The sequence below is a fragment of the Podarcis muralis genome, chromosome 4, assembly GCF_964188315.1.
Source record: "Podarcis muralis chromosome 4, rPodMur119.hap1.1, whole genome shotgun sequence".
In the NCBI taxonomy this organism is placed as follows: Eukaryota; Metazoa; Chordata; class Lepidosauria; order Squamata; family Lacertidae; genus Podarcis; species Podarcis muralis.
Window position 1 is genome coordinate 8858049 of NC_135658.1, and position 17717 is coordinate 8875765.

Below are 17717 nucleotides of genomic sequence, written 5' to 3' on the forward strand. Positions count from 1 at the left end.
AGCCAGGGCTTTCTCGGCAGCGGCTCCAATCTGGTGGAACACTCTGTCACAAGAGACTAGGGCCCTGCGGGATTTGACATCTTTCCGCAGGGCCTGCAAGACAGAGCTGTTACACCAGGCCTTTGGTTAGGGCGCAGCCTGACTCCCTCCTCTGGCAACCTGCACAGACTTTTGCTGAACGGTTGCCATTAATTTGATTTTAATTAATTTTTATAATGAAATGTTTTTAGAATGTTGGATTATTTGATTGTTTGATTATTTGATTGTTGTTAGCCACCCTGAGCCCGGCTTCGGCTGGGGAATGTGGGATATAAATAAAATTTATTATTATTATTATTATTATTATTATTATTATTATTATTATTATTAGTGTTGGGGGGCTCATCAGCCTGGGAAGGTAGCCCAGATTGTACCCAAGAACACCTGAGTAACACCCTGAAAGATACCTTTTCCAGGAATCGGAGCCAGGTTTTTTTCCCTTCTCAGCCTCAGTTTCCTCTATGTAAAATGGGAGCAACAACCTAAACCACAGCACTGACGAATGTGGCAGAATGGCTATTCGAGCACGTCATTCTTTCTGCATCCAGCTGACATGTCAACACATTTTTTTATGATGGTCTCCCCCTTTATTTAAAAAAACAACACCGGGCAGGGATCATGTGACGAGAAGCCATCCCAAAGGTACAGATTGTCCTGCCATGGATATGAAGAGGCAGCAATGGTTTCACCTGATGGATGCCTGCCGGTTGAACAGATGCCTAAGTTTGCAGTGGTGTGGAGACCACACTAGCACCAGCAGAAAGTTGAATCCGTAATGTTCAACACTTTACCAATCCAGTGCTCCTTCAATACGATCTCATTTTGTCCTTCGGAAATATACTTTCCTGGCCTTTGGTTTGTGAGTAATATCCAAAGGCAACACGATGCCCAAGTACAACAATGCAATGTCAATATAAACTCTTTATATAATCTTTCAGAGACCTATAAGACTTATGTTTATTTGGTTCTATGTTTTCAAGAGAATCCATCAAGAGTGCATGTTTTGTGACTTTCAGAGATTTAGAAGATTTCTGTTTATTTGGTTTTGCAGAGAGTGCATATTTCATATTGTTCAATGTTCTGTATAGATTATATACTGTATAGATTATATTGTATAGTTAAAGCCATGGTTTTCCCAGTAGTGATGTATGGAAGTGAGAGCTGGACCATCAAGAAGGCTGATCGCCGAAGAATTGATGCTTTTGAATTCTGGTGCTGGAGGAGACTCTGGAGAGTCCCATGGACTGCAAGAAGATCAAACGCATCCATTCTGAAGGAAATCAGCCCTGAGTGCTCACTGGAAGGACAGATCCTGAAGCTGAGGCTCCAAGACTTTGGCCACCTCATGAGAAGAGGAGACTCCCTGGAAAAGACCCTGATGTTGGGAAAGATGGGGGGCACAAGGAGAAGGGGACGACAGAGGACGAGATGGTTGGATAGTGTTCTCGAAGCTACAAACGTGAGCCTGACCAAACTGCAGGAGGCAGCAGAAGACAGGAGTGCCTGGCGTGCTCTGGTCCAGGGAGTCACGAAGAGTCAGACACGACTAAACGACTAAACAACAACAACATAGATTATATAAAGAGTTTATATTGACATCGCATTGTTGTACTTGGTCATTGTGTTGCCTTTGGATATCACCGATACAGTGGTACCTCGAGTTAAGTACTTAATTCGTTCCGGAGGTCTGTACTTAACCTGAAACTGTTCTTAACCTGAAGCGCCACTTTAGCTAATGGGGCCTCCCGCTGCTGCCGCGCCACCGGAGCACGATTTCTGTTCTCATCCTGAAGCAAAGTTCTTAAGCTGAAGCAAGATTTCTGGGTTAGCAGAGTCTGTAACCTGAAGCGTATGTAACCCGAGGTACCCCTGTATTTGTTTGCAACACAGGGGTTTAATTGTTTGGTTACTTTGGTTTGTGGGAGCAGCTCTCCCTCGTGTGGCAAGAACCAAAACAACAAGGAAAGAGATGGGGGGGAAAGGATGTGGAATAGCTTGCACAAAACAGCAAACCATGGTTTGGGCAGAATACTTAAGCTAACAGCTTTCCCAAATCATCATCATCATCATCATCATCCCACCATTGTTCCAGGGTGGCATACTTTTGTGCTTCTTTGGCGATCCCTCGTAGCCAAGTAAGATTGTCTTCCATAAACACAGTTTTAACAATGAGTTCGTAAGTGACTGTGGAGGCCAATTCTGGATCCACATGTCGTTCCACAGTGGGGACATTGGTTTCCAGCAGGAGTTGATCATGGTGAGGGTTTGCCAAGCATGCCTTCCTCCTAGCGCTTTTCTCCCTTTCACCCTGAGTTCGAGTGTCTTCAGAGCCCAGGACACCTTTGGTAAAGGCTATTCTCCAATTGGAGCGCTTGCAGGCAAGTGTTTCCCAAATGAAAATAATGAACAGAGTTGGGGCAATAACACAACCCTGTTGAACACCTGATCCCACTGTGAATGGTTCACTTTGAGAGCCATTGTTATCTGCGATTGTTGCTGTCATATTATCATGGAGGAGCCGAAGGATGTTCACAAATTTATCTGGGCAGCCAATTTTCAGAAGGGCAGTCCACAGGGCATTACAATTTAGTGTCGAAAGCCTTAGTCAGGTCAATAAACACCATATACAGGGGTTGGTTTTGCTCTCTGCATTTTTCTTTACAAGTAGATAAATAGGTACCGCTCCGGCGGGAAGGTAAACGGCTTTTCCGTGCACTGCTCTGGTTTGCCAGAAGCGGCTTAGTCATGCTGGCCATGTGACCCGGAAGCTGTACGCCGGCTCCCTCGGCCAATAAAGCGAGATGAGCACCGCAACCCCAGAGTCGGTCACGACTGGACCTAATGGTCAGGGGTCCCTTTACCTTTAAGAGCATCCCTCCAAATAGAAACAACACTGGGGATGCATCGCAGAACTAATAAAGAGGAATGGTGCGTGGACTGACCAGTAGAAATCCACCATTCATGAAATGGGTGACATGTTGCAGACTCTCCCCCCTGCAAAAAACCCCCCACTCATCTAGAGGGGCCCCACTCATCTAGAGGGGCTCCACTCATCTAGATGTCTTCTCAACTCCAGACAAGATCCAACCAGTCTAGCCTGTGACCTGTTCTTCTCCTACACCCAAGAAGACACAGCCTCCAGCCAGGTGAGGAGAGCAATGTCTGCTCCTCCTTCTGGAAGCCTCACTAAGTAAGAGGTTCACTCGTCACACTGGAAGCGACTGAAAATACTACCTTTTTGCATACACAAAACTGCACCGTCAGTGTTGCTGTGTTATAGCAGCCGTGTGGGTACAGCTGCAGGCAAGGGTACAGATGTAGTGGTGGGGCTGGTGGCAAGGCGGTGCACAGGAACGAGGCAGGGGCATCAGGAAGTTTTGCCTATAGTGCCAAAATGCCGCAGAGTGGCCCCGGTAGAAATCCCTGCCTTTAGAGAGCTGGAATGTAGCCTGCACAGGGAGAATCATAGCACACAACAATAACTACTAGTTATGGGGAGGCCATAAAAGGTAAAGGTAAAGGTACCCCTGCCCGTACGGGCCAGTCTTGACAGACTCTGGGGTTGTGCACCCATCTCACTTAAGAGGCCGGGGGCCAGCGCTGTCCGCAGACACTTCCGGGTCACGTGGCCAGCGTGACAAAGCTGCATCTGGCGAGCCAGCGCAGCACACGGAAACACCATTTACCTTCCCGCTAGAAAGCGGTACCTATTTATCTACTTGCACTTAGGGGTGCTTTCAAACTGCTAGGTTGGCAGGCGCTGGGACCGAGCAGCGGGAGCGCACCCCGCCGCGGGGATTCGAACCGCCGACCTTTCGATCGGCAAGCCCTAGGCGCTGAGGCTTTTACCCGCAGCGCCACCCGCGTCCCCTGGGGAGGCCATAATAGAGTTCTAATGGAGTTCTGTCAAGAGAACAAACTGGTCCTCACAAACATGCTGATGTTGGGAAAGATGGAGGGCACATGGAGAAGGGGACGACAGAAGAAGAGATGGTTGGATAGTGTTCTCGAAGCTACCAGCATGCTTTTGACCAAACTGCGGGAGGCAGTGGAAGACAGAAGTGCCTGGCGTGCTCTGGTCCAGGGGGTCACGAGGAGTCGGACACGACTAAACAACAACAAATGGGGAGGCCTCTAACTTTTTGCTCAAGGATTACTGTTCATTAATAATCAAAGTTGTTTTATGTGTGTTAAATCAATCACAGTTGTAATTCTACTTCGTCACATTCCCATTTTGCAGATGAGAGTGCAAGGCACTGGACCTCAGGCAGAGATGGGACCTGAAACCAGGTCCATTCCTGCCTCCGCCACTTTCCGCTGGGCTACAGCAGCTTTTTGGAGGAAACAGCCCGTTCTTTATCCATCTTCCCACTCCTAAGGAACAACTTGCCCTTTCAAGCCAGGGATTGCTTTAAGGGCTTGTGTATAAAACCATCAATTGATCTGTTGAGTCCATTATCTTATGGAGTTGCTCTTCACAGCTTTGCCAGCAGGCAACTGAGAATTCAATGCCTCTTATTGTATTTTATCACTGGCTGGTGATCTACAAAAGATTCTTTAAAAGGCTGCCAAACAGAAGTCTACAAGCCACCGCGGGCAATGACGGGCAGAAATACACAAATACACTCATTTTTGTTTTGCTGTTAAGAGAAGAAAAAAGACATGGTGGGAAATTCTGACAGCTAGCAATTTTGACGACGAAACCAAAGAAATAACCCTGGCAACATATGCCCCCTAGTGGCAAAGAGACCAAGATGATAAAAGATCTGGTTTTGTTAGGCAAGGTTGGAATAAAACAGGGGTCAGCAAACTTTTTCAGCAGGGGGCCGGTCCACTGTCCCTCAGACTTTATGGGGGGGCCAGACTATATTTTTTGGGGGGAAATGAACAAATTCCTATGCCCTGCAAATAACCCAGAGATGCATTTTAAATAAAAGGGAACATTCTACTTATGTAAAAACACACTGATTCCCGGACTGTCAGCGGGCCGGCTTTAGAAGGCGATTGGGCTGCATCCGGCCCCCGGGCCTTAGTTTGCCTACCCATGGAATAAAAGGTAAAGGACCCCTGACAATTAAGTCCAGTCACGAATGACTCTGGGTTTGCAGCGCTCATCTTGCTTTACTGGCCAAGGGAGCTGACGTTTGTCTGCAGTTTTTTCAGGTCATGTGGCCAGCATGACCAAGCCACTTCCGGCACACTGAAACGCCGTTTACCTTCCCACCGGAGTGGTACCTATTTATCTACTTGCAGTTTGACGTGCTTTTGAACTGCTAGGTTGGCAGGAGCAGGGACCGAGCAACAGGAGCTCACCCCGTCACAGGGATTCGAACCGCCGACCTTCTGATCGGCAAGTCCTAGGCTCTGTGGGTTAGACCACGGCACCACCCGCGTCCCATTAAGGTTGGAATAGTCATTTATAATTAGTACTTTGCAAGAAATGGATTACCTATCCATTCTTAAGGAAATCAGCCCTGGACAGATCCTGAAGCTGAGGCTCCAATACTCTGGCCACCTTATGAGAAGATAAAACTCCCTGGAGAAGACCCTGATGTTGGGAAAGATGGAGGGCACAAGGAGAAGGGGACGGCAGAGGACGAGATGGTTGGACAGTGTTCTCGAAGCTACCAGCATGAGTTTGACCAAACTGCGGGAGGCAGTGGAAGACAGGAGTGCCTGGCATGCTCTGGTCCATGGGGTCACGAAGAGTCGGACACAACTAAACAACAAGAACTGGAATGGTCAAGTTTCACGCATAGGAGCCAGCTCCTAGGGGCCGAGATCCTTGCGCCCCCCCCCCAATAAAATATTTGAGAGGGCTGCCCCCCCAAAGTTGATGGACATTGCCATTCAAATAGGTGTCTGTGCACCGTGTCATGTGATCAATTGTGCAGGGCAGGGCTTACTTGGGCCACCCAATCAAGCTAGCACCCCTGATTCCATGTAATTTGCATTTTGAGTTTGCCCCATTGTTTGGACCTCTGTTACAGCCTGGCAGATTCTCAGCACTATCCCTTCTCCTTACAAAACGACAGACGAAGACTAAAATCTTATATCCCTTTTACCTGAGAGTAAGCACCGCTGAATTCAATGGGACTTTTAGGTACTTTTAAGGTTGCACTAGGGGACGCGGGTGGCGCTGTGGGTAAAAGCCTCAGTGCCTAGGGCTTGCCGATCGAAAGGTCGGCGGTTCGAATCCCCGCGGCGGGGTGCGCTCCCGTCGTTCGGTCCCAGCGCCTGCCAACCTAGCAGTTCGAAAGCACCCCTAAGTGCAAGTAGATAAATAGGGACCGCTTACTAGCGGGAAGGTAAACGGCGTTTCCGTGTGCTGCGTTGGCTCGCCAGATGCAGCTTTGTCACGCTGGCCACGTGACCCGGAAGTGTCTTTGGACAGCGCTGGCCCCCGGCCTCTTGAGTGAGATGGGCGCACAACCCTAGAGTCTGTCAAGACTGGCCCGTATGGGCAGGGGTACCTTTACCTTTAAGGTTGCACTGCCTTGTTTATTTAAAGAGAAGGACCATGCATGCAAAATCCTTGACATCTTAATGTAGGGCTGAGGGGACCACTGCCTTAAAATCTGAAAGCCACTGTGGTGTAGTAGTTAGAGCAGCGGTTCTCAAAAAAGAAGCGTATTGGGAAATGAAAATTAAAAAACAACTACTGCTTGATTTATATCACAGAATACAACTACTTTATAATATGATCAAGGGACATCCAGGAAGTATAAAATAATACAGCTGCATAAGAACTTGAATCATCCCTAAAATATAATTATAAATGTTGTTGTTTAGTCGTGTCCGACTCTTCGTGACCCCATGGACCAGAGCACGCCAGGCACTTCTGTCCTCCACTACCTCCCGCAGTTTGGTCAAACTCATGCTGGTAGCTTCGAGAACACTGTCCCACCATCTCGTCCTGTCGTCCCCTTCTCCTTGTGCCCTCCATCTTTCCCAACATCAGGGTCTTTTCCAGGGAGTCTTCTCTTCTCATGAGGTGGCCAAAGTACTGGAGCCTCAGCTTCACGATCTGTCCTTCCAGTGAGCCCTCAGGGCTGATTTCCTTAAGAATGGATGCATTTGATCTTCTTGCAGTCCATGGGACTCTCAAGAGTCTCCTCCAGCACCATAATTTAAAAGCATCAATTCTTCGGCGATCAGCCTTCTTTATGGTCCAGCTCTCACTTCCATACATCACTGCTGGGAAAACCATGGCTTTAACTATATGGACCTTTGTTGGCAAGGTGACGTCTCTACTTCTCAAGATGCTGTCTAGGCCTGTCATTGCCCTTCTCCCAAGAAGCAGGCGTCTTAAGTGAGCCACTTGTGTGTATATATATATATATATACCTGAAGTATGTATACAAACTCAATGCGAGATGTGAGCTTTCTTTTGCAGGGTAATCTCATTTATTAGGTCTAATTTTGAGAGAAACATGCTCCCATTTCCTCATCAATACAAAGAAACCTTTCTCTTTTCTGATCTTTCAGAATTGAAAATCCTTGTTCACAACAATATGCTGTGGAGAGCCGTGGAATAGGCAATGCTCCTGCTCTCATTTGAAAAGATATATATTCTGCAAATTAAATTTTTTCTTATACTGTCCTATACGACATTGAAATGTTTCTTTGGTGGTCCTTGAATCTCCCCACCACACTTGTCATTCCCTCCTGCCACACCAATGTGGCATGCCATATTCATTGAGAACCACTGGGTTAGAGTGTTGAACTAGGAGACCAGGGTTCAAATTCTCACTTTGCCATGAAGTTTGCTGGGTGACCTTGGGCAAGCCTAAGCTATAAAGCGAGGAGGGTAACTATGTACACCACATTGAGTTTCTTGAAGGAGCAGGCTAGAAATGCAGTATAAAACCTTGGAGAGGAGGCTGTGCACAATCTGTTCACTCTGCATCCAGCACACCTCCACCACTGGTTTTTGGGTGCCGGACACATGTACGCTGGCCATACCCCATTGTTTCTCATGACCTACTGCATTTTTAAAGCGTTAACCCCCCCAAAAAATCCTCAGCTCTGATCTGAATTACGAAAAATAATGACTTTTATTTTAAATTGACCCTGAGTCTACAGCCTCAGAATAAGGCAGCTTGCCATAAGGCAGCTTGCATGGAAGCTTACTACCCCGCAACCACGCACCGATGACCGAATTCCCAGGAAATTGCACGCAAGCTACAGCAGCGGCACCCCAATCCGACCACACGTGCATAGAGAGAGGATCTGCAAATGTATCTCGCTTGCGCCTCCACGACTCGCTGCATTCGCGGCGTCTTTCCGCTAGGGGGCAGCAGCAGCTAAGCCAGCTCTCGCAATTGAAGCACGCTCGCAACGCGCCAACCAATAGGGAGGCGGGGCAGCGTCGGCGCGCGCGTTTCAGCGCGAAGGCGGCGGCTCCTCCCCGCCCACTTAACCCGCCTGTCAGTCAAATCAGAGCGCGAGCGCCCCGCCCCTCAAGAATCTCCCGTGTTTCCCCGCCCCTTTCTCTCCCCGTGTCTAGGTGGTCGTCTGAATCGGCGGGATGCGGGGCTGGCTTGGAAAGACACCCCCCTTTTGGGAACGAGAGAATGAAACGGAGACGGAAAGCACTCGCGTTCTCCTTATCTCCCCGCGTCGCCATCCCTCCCCCCCCCCAACGTTGTCACGGATGTGAAGCGCGGCGGGTCCCCCTTCACACGTGCGAGGCGATGAAAAGCCGGTACCGCCTCTGTCACACCGACACGCGCGAAGACGCCACCCCCTAAAAAAAATAAAATCCTAATTTTTTTTGTCCCCTCAGTGAGGCGGGTGGGAGCGCGCGCGCGCGCCTCATTTTCCGCCTGTCAGGCCGCCTCACAGCCCTCTCCTCACGACGGTGCGGGAACCCGTATCCCGCTCCTCGCCTCTTCTCCCCCGACAAATCTCTTTCTCCTCACGCCCCCAACCCATTACTCGCTCCCCTCAGGCCCACACGGGAGGGAGGCGGGCACGCGCGCGCATTCTGTTAGCTGGGCGGCAACGCCGGCGGCGGCAGCGCCTTAGTGAGAAGACCCCGGCGGCGTCGGCGCCGCCGCCTTTTATAACCTCGCCTTCTCGCGCGCGCCCGACGCGAGGTCTTTCTGCCTCTTTCTCTCGCGCGCCAAGCTCCTCCCCCTTCTCTGACAGACGCTCGGCTCCTTCCCTCCGGCGGCGGAGCGGAAAAGGGAGGGCCGAAAGCCGCGCCCCCTTTTCTTCCTCCCCCCCCCCCGGCGCCGTAGCCACGCCCACCGCTCGCTCTCCCTCCCTCTCCGCCCTGGCCACGCCCACCCGCAGCTCCCTCTCTCTCTCTCTCTCGCTTTCTGCCTCTGCCGCAGAGAGAGCGAGACGCGCCGGGGACCGAGCTGGGCCGGCTTCGCCTCCTCCTCCTCCCTCCTCCGCCGTCTCTCCCGCCGCCGCCGCCGCCGCCGCCGCCTCCTCGGAGCCGACCGTTGCCTGCTCCCCTCCCCCTCCAGCTCCCCTCAGCAGAGCCGCCGCCGCCGCCGCCGTTTGGGGCGGGGAAGGGATTGATGTGGAGGCCGAGAGCGGCAGCGCCGCCGCCTCCGCCATGCAGCCCCCGCCGAGGAAGGTGAGGAAGGGGGGGGGGACTTGGAGGGGCAGGCCGTGCGGGGGGGGGGGACGGGACTGAGGTAAAAATTAAAAACAGGGGGGGGAGGGAGGAGGAGAGGTGCTGCCCCCTCACAGGCGGGGGGGGCAGGCTGAATTGAGGGAGGGGGCTCTGAATTGAGGAGGGGGGGATGCAGAGAGAAAGACAGCCTTGGTTGCAAAAAGAGGGGGGCGGGGGCGTAGTGATGTGGGGGGAGCGAATGAGGGGGGTGGTCCGTGCTTTAGAGAGGTTTAGCGGGGGGGGGGAGGAGAGGGTCGTTGAAGGCCCCATGGGGGGGGGGAGTGTGATTTGGATTTTGGGAGGGTTTGTACATGTGTGTTATAAATGCGTTGCATTTGGGGGGTGGGGGGTGGCACCCACCGCAGCAGGGGCTGCAGAGGTGTCGCCTGCGGAGCTGGATTTCAGGGTGCGGGGCATGGCAGGGTTGGCTCTGTGGGGGGTGAAGGGGGCAGCAGACAGGGACTTTTGATGGTGGTGGTGGGGGGGTCTATTAGCTGTCAGGCAGGCTGCAGGAGCCTCTGAATCGGGATGCAGGTGGAAGGGATGCTTGGTGTTGCGGGCGGTGGGCAAAGCCATAGGCTTTCGATTTTGGCGGGGGGGGGTGGCATCTTGGGGGGAACAGGAAAGGAGGCTTGCAAAGGTGCTATTTGTGTGTCTGCTTGGGCTGCAGAGCTGCTTGTGGCAAAGGTGGCATAGGGCAGGGAGGTGCGGAAGACAGGCAATGTGGCTGGGTCTCTTTCCATGAATTGAGGCTTTTTTAAAAGGGGGAGGTACAGTGCAACTTGTGAATGTGAGCAAGGGTTGCTAGATATACAGTGGAACCACGGGTTACGTATGCTTCAGGTAGCAGACGCTTCAGGTTACAGACTCCGCTAACCCAGAAATAGTACCTCGGGTTAAGAACTTTGCTTCAGGATGGGAACAGAAATTGTGCTCTGGCGGCGCGGCAGCAGCAGGAGGTCCCATTAGCTAAAGTGGTGCTCCAGGTTAAGAACAATTTCAGGTTAAGAACAGACCTCCGGAACGAATTAAGTACTTAACCCGAGGTACCACTGTATTACTGGCGGAAGGTAGGTTGCTGTCCCTGTGGGACAACATACACTAAGCGTTTTGGAGGTTGGATTCAGATTGCAGTGGGTGGAGGTTGGTAGCAGGTTGCCCTGGGGCATGGAATTAGTGGGGCCTAAGGGTGCTTTTGACATACTGAGATTTGGGGTGTGTTGAGTGTCGGATGGGCTAGTGCCATGCAGGCTACCTAAAAGTAAGGGGCCGTTTGCACAGTGAAGGGGGCACGGGGCTTTGCAGCAGTGCCATATGTTTGCAGCTGAATTGGTGGAGGGCAGTGTGTAATTGGGATGGTTGTAAAAGCAAGAGAACAAGCAGTTGTGAGGTGCTGAAGAGGTGGAGAAAATAGTTGCAGTGAGAGCTGTAGGGATTTTGAGGGTAGGCTGCAGAGGAATGGGAATTGTGGCAGAATATGATTGTTAGGGAGGCAAGTTAGCACCAAAAGTGTCTGAAGGCTGTGGTGGTCAGCTATGGCGATTTGGTCAGGTTGCTTGCCTGCCTTGGTTAGATATGGGGCTAAGTGCAATTCCTGGTGGATGCTGGCTGTCATAGGAAGTTAGAAACTGACTGGGTTAAATAGAAATGATCTGCACTGCAGAGAGCAGCGGGAGTGGAAGGTAGGATTCTGGTATAAGAGGACTAAGGTCCTGATCAAAATAGCTATATGGATGCTTGATTTGCTGTGAGTGCTGTGAGATTGGAAGGCTGGTGCTGTTTTAGGGTAGGGTGATGTTGGATCACACAGAACGGGCCACAAAAATCTGTGCGGTGGATGCTAGCAGGGGTTGTAGCTCCATTGTCAAGCACCTTCATTGCATGTGCAAGGCCTCAGAAGTTTGCTTACAGGTACCGGTAATTGGCCAGGAGGCCTGCAAAAGACCTTGGACAGCTGCTGCTCATCTGAGTGCATATGTACAGTGCCAAATACACTAGCAGGATACCGAGGCAGCTCCTTAGGGATATAGGATGCATTAGCAAAGTTTGGTGACTTTGTGATGGCGGGGAAAAGAGGAAGTGAGTGTTGGTGACAGCATTAGAGAATAAAGAATCTTTGTGGTGTCAGGTGTCCTAAAGTTGACTTTGACTACATTAGGATGTTAGGAGGTTGGTCAGCTGTTTGCATTGCAGTCATATGATTCAAGAGCTCTGGTAGGTCAGGACAGCACCATGCTAAAGCCTCTAAAGAAATAAGAGAGGGTTGTAGATTCCTTCCTTTTGTGGTGCTTTTGCAGCATCTCTGGTGTTGACACCCAGTGGTGGGGATAACCACTTTGAGAACCTGGGCAGTGAGTTACAGAAGGACTATAAATAGCAATTCAGTCTACAGGACACGGATGAGGGTGGGTGGAGTTAACCATTTGTGATATAAAAGGGGGAATGAGTAAGTCTCAAGAACTTAGGAGCCTGGATGGATCAGAACAAAACCCAATCTAGTCTAGCATTCTGTTTTCACAGAACTATGCTCTGTGTGAAGTACTTCATGTTGTATATCCTGAATCTTGATAACCAGCTTAATTGCAAAGCCCTGAGTTCTAGTATTATCAGACAGCATGTTTAATGTGATGCACAAGATTGGGGATAAAAAAAAAGAATTCAAATAATGTGTTTGGTAGTGTTAGGAGTGGGGTATAGTGCTGTAAGAGTTGAGGACATTACCCTTGAGATCTCGGGGCCTGTTTACTAGAACTCTGTAAAGACCTGCATATATATATGTTTGTGTGTTTAAAATGGAACTTGGATGCGACCGAATATATTGGAGTGTTTGTGTGTGTGTGTGTGTGTGTGTGTGTGTGTGTGTGTGTGTGTTTGAACTGTGTAAAACAAAAAGCCTGAACTCCTCAGTGCATCAAGATAGCTTGTTACGTTTGGGGGAGGGAAGAAGGATGCTTTTCTCTGCCCCTCTCTGTTGTTTTGAGGGTGGACTTGGCCAGGAAGCAGAGTTTATGTTAAAGGCCATTCTAGTTTCCACTCTGTTTATATTGCATGCAAGTTTATGCATTGTGCACTGTGTTTCAATTTCACAAGGGGATTTTATCTCCATTCCATGGGTTAAGGCAGCTATGCTTGATGAATTTATTTTTCGTGCTGTTTGGATAAAATTCAAACATGTTCAGCTTTTTTGGTTTTTAAAAAAAGAATACTGGATTCTCCATTTGTTTAAAAGTACTAAGTCTTGGCTAACTGGGCATAAAAGCTTGCCTCTTCGTGTTTTTCTAGGATTGGGGCATTCTTGTTGCTGGGGGAATATTTTCAGGGTTGGGATTGCCAGAAGAGGGGGAGGTGAGATTTCTGTTGCCTAGTGGATAAGATGGGGAAGATTGCTTTTGCTTGAGGGAAGGTCTGTTTCCCTGTTTTTGTTCTTTTTTTTTTCTTTCAGAAGAGTTGTGTTTTTTCTCTATATAATGATCTGGCTCAACATGATGCTAAAAGCAAGAAGGGTTAAAAGGTTTGAGCCTGTGTCTTTTAAAAAATGTTTGTGAATTTCTGTGGTGATGCCTGTAACGAGTCAGTCCAACCCCTGTCATGCTGCTCAGCGGCAGCTTGAAAAAAACATGACCTCAAGATGATGTATTGTTACGACACAAAGGTATATTTGACTGCTATATTCAGGAAACATCATTAAGGATGTTGGACTCTCGACTGAGATAATTGCATTTAAAGGTTGATGTTACATGGAGTCAACCAATGTGAAATTTAGTTGCATCAATTGCACCGTTCTACAAATCTAATTAATAATAGTAATAATGATAATATGTCTCTGAATACTAGTTGCTGGGAATCGCAGCCGGGAGATATGTTAAACCCACATCCAGCTTGCAGGCTTCCCAGAGGCATCTTGTCAGCTATCCTGAGAACAAGATGCTGAACTAGATGGACCATTGGCCAGGTTCAGAAGACTCATCCTGTGTTGTGGTGTTCTTCTTAAACATCCTGACTTTGGGAGTGCTTTACCTCTTTCCCCTCAGTATTCACACTCTTGCTCCAAGCACTACAGAGCTGAATCTCTTGTTGCAAGTGGGTCTGTGCTTGGATGTTTAGAGAGAAGTGAACATATTGCTCGCAGTACCAGGAAGCAGTGAGAGGCTGTAGGTATGGAAGTTTAAATTCGATACAGTGTTTAGAACAGAGAGAAATAAGGACTCACGTAATTCACATTATATGCATTTTAAGAATAATTTTGAGAAACGTTTCAGCAAGCTTTTTTGCACCTTGGAATTCTGAGCGCCCTCTCCCTCCTTGTTTGTTTTTTTGCCAACTTCATATGTGACCTGACTGCAAGGTGACATCTCAGTAGCTCAAAGCTTGAGACTCTAAGTTCTCTTGATTGTTTGGCTGTTTAGCAATCTGAAAAGTTTGCTTGCAATACCATCCAAAGGCAAAGTTTTTTGCATTGTGCCAGCTTGAGATATTCAAAATAGGATATGCAAATGACTTTACTTTGGCAAATGGTATGAATTTAAAAACTTGCCGATGTTAGTTGCTACAGTTGTCAAATTATAAAATGAGAATATTGTGGATTAGGGATCCATAAATTTTAGGCTGGCTCACTAGTTGGCCATTATTTGCCTTTGCTTCTAACTTGTTCTCAAGCTCCATAGTACCTCCTGGGATAGCTTGGCTGAGTGGGAGAAAAGATGTGGAAAAAGAAAGAGGGGAGTTTTCTGTAAAACCGGATTTGGGTAAAATTGTGAGAAACATGTGCCTTTCTGCCTTCTTCAGAGCTCACTGCAATAGAGAAGTGGCTCCTACTCTTCCTTAGTGGTGGTGAGGTGCTTTCCGTGCTAACATTTTGTCTGCTTGCTTCAAATCATCATGACATGACACCTGCTCCTCAAGTTTACTGCAGTTCAGAGAAAATTCAGAGGAAGGGTATGTTTGCTACATGGCGCCTTCCAGGAGTGTAGACCATATACTGTAAACAGATTGGTGGAGGGCATGCTGCCTATTCTACAAAGTTTGGAACTGCAATGTTTAGAAGTAAGCAAAAACATGTCTCTGTTCATGGAGCTTGTAATATGAAATAACATGTTCCAGAATCTAGCATCTTGAGAACCAACTTTACAAGACTAAAACAGATTTTAAATCACACCTTTCACTATATGTCTTTTTATTTTTTAAGGTGAAAATCACTCAAGAGCTAAAACTTATCCAGGCTGAACAGATGACAAAAATTCAAGCCAAACATCAGGCAGAATGTGACTTACTTGAAGATATGAGGTAAGGCTACAACAAACACTCCCAGATTCCTTTCAGAGCTCCTTTTTGGAAGAACATTTGGGTTACAAAACTCCGGGAACTGACGATGGAATTTCCTCTTGGATTTCCTGCTTTTAGACTCTTAAAGCATTGACACAGCTGGAAATTATAACTGGAACTAACACAATGCATACTTGCTCAGTTTGAAAGAGGGGTGGTTATAAATATGTGTCATGAACAATCCAGGTCCTTCTGGGAATATTCTTCTTATAGAAAGCTCTCCGATGCTTCCTAGCTTTACCTTACAAATGTCTGGGTGTGGTAATTCACCTAAATTGCATTTAACTAATGTTTCTTAATTCAGCCTTTATGCAACTGTCCTTTATGTTGATCAGTACAAAATTCGTTTATAACCTGATCTTAAAGAGGAATTTCTTGTTCTTAGTGTTTATGCATTTTATTGTCAAAGCAACTATGGGGTGTAATGTGTATCTGAGAAGCATCTGGAGAAATAATCAATGGCTCCATTTAGAGACCATTGATTTCTAGGATGGACATGTTGAGGAATATTTAAATGTCAATAAACCTGTAGCTGCCCTTTCCCCCTCAGTACTGTGTTTCACTAACTGCAAATTCAAAAAGATTACCTAGGCTTATATATCAGCACGTAGAAAAGGTGGAAGAGACAGATTAGAAAGTGTCGGCTTGATAAAGTCCTATAATCTGACAGTACTTCTGTATCACTGAAATTCTTCTGAAAAGCTCCATAGTCTATGAAGATCACTATCTTAACTAGTTAAACTTGCTTTTTATGGGAAAGATTGCAGCATATGGTATGTAAAAATAGCGAGTATGCATTCTTGGTGAAATAAACTTTAGTTAACCACGGTCAGGTTGATTTGAGTAGGTTGTTTATAGGGATTACACTTTATGACCGTGGCACTTGGTTGCAAGTCCAGGAACTCTTCTCTCAATACTTTCTATAACATGACACATGTAAAGTTGTGATATCTAGAATGTGTAATCATAGGGCCATCTAGTCCAGCCCCTGCAGTGCAGGAATCTTTTGTCCAAGGTGGGGCTTGAACCCACAACCTGGGATTAAGAGTCTCATACTCTACTGACTGAGCCATCCCAAGCAAATATGTCTATTGTAATATAATATATGGTAAGTGATTGTTTACAGTCTTTGGTCTTTATCAAACAAAAGACCTGTGCAGGGCAGTCTATAGTTTCATGAGGGATGTAACTGCAGCCACCCTACCACCTGCAAACAAATTCTCATGATTCCTTATTCCACATTTTACATGGAATGGCTGTGTATGATATATTGGAGTAACTCGCATTCGAAATTTCAAATATGCCCCTAAAACCTGGGTATTTGTAAATTAATTCAGGCTTACATTCTGAATAGGTCTTTTCTGTGTTAGTTTCTGAAGCATTGCAGTGCAAGATAAGGAGGAAGATAAGAGGTGCAACTACATAGAGAACATCTGTAATAGAGAATTCTTTACCAGTGCTGATCTGCAAAGTGCTTCAGTTTTAGTTTATGAAAAGGATCTGCAGCTGGCCTGCCGTTGTTGTGGTTGGAGTTTGATCTCTTCACTATAGCAATCAAAGGTTCAAGGTTCTTCGGAAATAACAAGACCCGTACAGCATAGGATCTGGCCCTTTCCCAGTTTTGCTCGCTTCAAGAGGCTTTGGCAGGTTGAAGAAATCCATGCATCCAGCATATGAGTGTTGGGGAACCTCTGACCTGCTGGATGCAGCAGCAGCAGCTAATATTCTTCCAATACTTGTCAACCATTCTTGCCCTCCTCATGTGTTATAACTAGAATGCATCTCAGCCCCAAGACTGAGGGACAATCACAGTCAGTCAAACATGTACAATCTCATACAAATCCAGTTGTGAAACTTCTGCAGGGAAACAAGTATCCTGCCTAATAACTGCTAGATCTTACAACAGTTCATGCATTAAAATAAGACAGGCAGACACTAACCAAATGGTTCATCTGCTTTAGACTGTAGCTACCTTTTTTAAAACAACAGCAGCAGCAGCAACAACAGAGACCTGGGCAACAGCAAATCTTGTCTTTCTTGTGGGTAGAATCAGATGCCCCCTGAAATCCAGATGGGGTGGTTTAGTTATATTTCAAAGTTCTCTTAAGATTCACTAAACTTTAGAGTGTACTGCTAATTAAGTGCCAGCACGCTCTTCTCTTTTTTTCCTCATCTAACTTGTTAAATATGAGCTGAAAAATCTGTTGTCTGCCGACAGCCAATTTTAAGATTCTGTTCTGTTACTGTTGAAAGATATTTGTAAATGCCTGAAACATAAGTAATCTGATTTTTCCAACTGTGCTTCAGTTGTCGTGTCTTCCCATTCTGGCTGTGATAATGTCCATTCCTGATCATAAAGTTTTTGGACTGCTTTTAAAAATTATTTTGTAATTTTGGTGTCAAATATGCACTGCTAATTATTGCAGAATAATTGGCACTTCTACACTTAAATGTAACTAGCAATTCAGAGTCAGCACTGATTATTCAAAGCAAGTAGAATTAAGGGGTACTCGTAGCAGAACAGAGGTACATGGACAAAAGCGCATATCTGATTTAACATACAAAGGACTGTTCTCTTCTGCACATGGTAGTTTTGTTTCTATAGTAAGTCTATTGCTGTTGTTATTATTGGGTTAATAATTAGGGTCATATTATACATGGATGGTGAATGCACAAGAGTTCAGGTTCATGTTTCGGCTCTGGTCTTTGCGGCCTGGGTTCGTGT

The 17717-nt window shown here is 47.2% G+C and overlaps 1 protein-coding gene across 9 annotated transcripts in view; it reads left to right on the top strand.

The window, feature by feature from the left end:
• Nucleotides 1-9332: 9332 nt before the first annotated feature.
• FCHSD2 (FCH and double SH3 domains 2) overlaps nucleotides 9333-17717 on the top strand; it is a 149554-nt gene continuing 141169 nt past the window's right edge. For 5 of the 9 annotated variants that reach the window (XM_077926892.1, XM_077926894.1, XM_077926893.1 and 2 more), the window contains exons 1-2: nucleotides 14657-14713; nucleotides 14856-14953. In XM_077926892.1, coding sequence (XP_077783018.1) covers nucleotides 14672-14713; nucleotides 14856-14953 — 140 coding nt within the window. In that variant the 5' untranslated portion in view covers nucleotides 14657-14671. Of the gene's footprint in view, nucleotides 9632-14656; nucleotides 14714-14855; nucleotides 14954-17717 lie in introns of those variants that run through there. The other 4 variants (XM_077926896.1, XM_077926895.1, XM_028725871.2 and 1 more) reach the window with 4 other exon arrangements.